This window comes from Colletotrichum aenigma (genome assembly GCF_013390185.1).
Source record: "Colletotrichum aenigma strain Cg56 chromosome Unknown KSG_Cg56_contig53, whole genome shotgun sequence".
Lineage (NCBI taxonomy): Eukaryota > Fungi > Ascomycota > Sordariomycetes > Glomerellales > Glomerellaceae > Colletotrichum > Colletotrichum aenigma.
Genome location: NW_023500959.1, coordinates 12,607 through 15,727, shown reverse-complemented (window position 1 = coordinate 15,727; position 3,121 = coordinate 12,607). Strand labels below are relative to the sequence as shown.

General features: G+C 53.8%; 1 protein-coding gene across 1 annotated transcript; it reads right to left on the bottom strand.

The window, feature by feature from the left end:
- Positions 1-1,428: 1,428 nt before the first annotated feature.
- Positions 1,429-2,805, bottom strand: CGCA056_v015172 (uncharacterized protein; the record flags this gene model as incomplete). The annotated part of the gene is made up of 1 exon (XM_037330412.1): positions 1,429-2,805. One exon carries the CDS (start codon positions 2,803-2,805, stop codon positions 1,429-1,431), a length of 1,377 nt encoding a protein of 458 aa, XP_037171199.1.
- Positions 2,806-3,121: the final 316 nt, after the last annotated feature.

The following is a 3,121-nucleotide window of genomic DNA, read 5'->3' as shown; positions in this document are numbered from 1 at the left end:
CTGCTATCTCAGTTCTTTGGGATAAGCTATACCTAAGGTATATAGTCCGTATCTTCCAGTAGCCGGCGAGAGGCCGACCCTAGGAGTACTACGCAGTATCCCACTGCTAGCTTATGGATAACTTGAAGTTGTCGCTGCTTTCACGGAGGGCTGGAGTCCTGGACCCGGCTACGGTTTGACGCCACTTGCCGCTATCTTTATGAGTACAGCTGATCCGTGGCCCTTTGAAGTCAATGAGTGAAGCCTCAGTGGGCAGATTGTTCATATGCGACTGAACTCGTGTGAAGCCCTGATTTCACCACCCCGTTTTAGAACCTAGCGGCGGGATGCAAGAGAATTAGCCCCCTATAATGCTCCTGAACACTAGAGTGGCTTAAAGATGAAACTTCGGACTACCTAGCTCATTTGTGCGGCAACCGGCCTAGGCGTTGTGTTGTGGTATGACGTTTTAGCCCTGACGGGATGCTGCTGCTGCTTCTGTAGTCAAAGGCATAAGTGACTACCTATAGCTGTTGAACATCGTGTCTAGCTTTAACGGTCCTTGGTACAACAGTCAGTGTACTCTTCTAGGCCTGCCTACTAGTAATAAGGCATCTAGTGTAATTTGTATGTGAGCGTGGGGCTCTTCTTAGTTCAACTATATACACTATACATTTAGCTGTTTTTCCGACAGCAGAAACAAGGCCTGTAGATAATTGCAGTCACTGCTACTGGCCTTGATGGTCGGAAAGGGGTTATGCGCCAGCCTGCTAACTATAGGCAAAGGCACCACCTCCATTTGTTGTGTTATGTTATGTTGGGTAGCTTAATGTTGTCCCTTACCTATAGTGTCAGCGCTATGGCAGCAACATCCCACTTCCTATATGATTGCCTACTACGGCCTAGGGGGTTAGTTTAAGGCCTATATGCATTTGCAATATGCATTTGCAAAAGGCGAGATGGCAAGAACATACTGCATGCTGAGACAGTGTCAGCTGCTGCTTTAAGGTGTGAGGAGATGCTTGAGAAAGGCAAAGAGCAAAAGAGACCAAAGAAAAACATGGTTAGATTAGCCTATCTATGCACTTCTCCGTCCGTTGTGGAAACAGACTATTATGAACACTGAGAAACGTCATATGCTTCCCTGCCCTGTCCAAGGTATCGTTAGACGTTCTTAGTCATGGGATCAGTGGTGAGATGAGGGTGCTCTAGCTGATGTTAGACGTACACAGGCTGGTGGGTAACTACTACATATGCGTTTGGGTCTTTGGGCTCCTAATAGCTTCTTTGATGATTCTTGAGACTACGTAGTGATCTCAGTCGCAGCTAAGCTACTATCAACCAGATATTCCACCCGAGGCACCAGTCACCTTACCATAAGTAAAGGCTTCTTGACTTGTATAATATGTCTGTAGTCCTCCGTCCTTTCACCTCCTTTAGCCTCCGTAACTATGACCTCAGCTCAACAGTGACGTGAACACTAGTAGCAGCCCCGACTGATGTCAGCCTGTCTCTTAACTCTTCAGCCCGTGATGTCTCACCGGCTGTCCAAACCTCGACCTTGAGCTGCCTTAAGCTTGACGGCCTAGCCTCCAGGTACTCTGTGATTTTAGCTTCGAGTGTGTGCCACCTTGGGGCGCTTGGGTCGTCCGCCTCCCACTTGACGTCGTCCCATCGGGAGTGCCACCAGAAGAACATTTCGTTAGTGACTGTAACACACTCGATGCTAGCGGGGAGCACGTCGGCGAGCCTTGCCGAGTTATCTGTTCTCCACCCAAGTAGTACCGGTAGCGAGATAGTGATGCGCTTAAGCTGAGAGAACCCCCTGAGTGACGCCAGCGTGCCCCGAATACCCCACGGCCCTTGCTCGCCGCAGTCGATAGCTGTGGATGTCCAGAGAATCACGCTGAAGGAGAGCTCCTGTAGCGAGTGCTTCAGGGTTTCGAGCGATGTGCGCAGCGCGTCCAAGTCAAGCCACGACCGGGCGTATTCGGCATCGATAACATGCTCCCAGCGGAGAACCTCCAGGTCTGGGCATGCTCGCACAAGTCGGTCCAGACTTGCTTCAGTCAGCTGGGCCTTGCTCATGACCAATTCTTTAAGCTGCGTCGCGGAGACGGGGCCTGCCCCGGCGGGCCATGAAACCAACCGTCCACCGTCCTCAACGCGGTGCATCTCGAGGGTGCGGACCTGCGGGAGGTAAAACAGGGGTAGCACAGTGTCTGCGCTGACGTAAAAGCCGAACTCCGCGGCGGGGTCATCGTCCGGGTATGGTACAACGACCCTGGCCGTCCTGACGTGTGCGAAGGCCATGGTGCCGGCCGAAAGCATCTCCCGGCAGAGGAGGGAGATGACGGGGTCTCCTAGTGCTAGAGATGCGGTTTGCTCGTCATCCTCTTCATCTTCGACCCGGTCAAAGGTCCGGATCTCGAGGGTCTCCAGAGCAGGCAGGCGCGACAGCAAGACGGCCAAAGCAGCGACGGCTCCTGCCGGCTGCGTTGTGCCCACCTCTTCGTATCCAGAAGCAACGGAGTCCGCGTGTAGCGGCAGCATCGCCCCTGTGGCATGCGGCACGGGCTCGGCCACCTGCCCCAACGTCGAACGCTGCATCGCCGTCTCCGCCTCCAAGCGCTCTGACGCCCGCGAACAGCACACAGTAGCATGGCGGACCGCGTTCAGACGTGCTGGGCTGCTCAGTAACGGGCGGATGTCCCTGATGATGGCGATGGGTGGGGACGATGAGAATGGCGAGCTGACCAGGCGCACCTCCGATCGGCCCCTGTCCCATATGAGAGAGCCTGGGAGCGTTGGCAAATCGTCGACCATTTCGAAGACAGGCGAAGGTCGTCTTGGGCCCAAGGGTCTGGAGAAGGGAAAACGTCCTGATCCACACTGGTCCTCTGCGATGGGCCGTGTGTTGATGTGTGGAATTATCGCCAATCCGCTGTTGTCACTAGAACGACACGTGTCCTGGTTGCTGTTACGCTTAGTCCCGTATGATGCCCGACAATTATGCGGATGCAGCATACCTATACGCGCAGGATGACTGATAATAAAGCGTGCAGCGGAGGATCTCGTAGCGCGACAGGAGGCAGGTCGACGGGATATGCGATTGTTGATCATAGACTCCTTGCCTATTGCC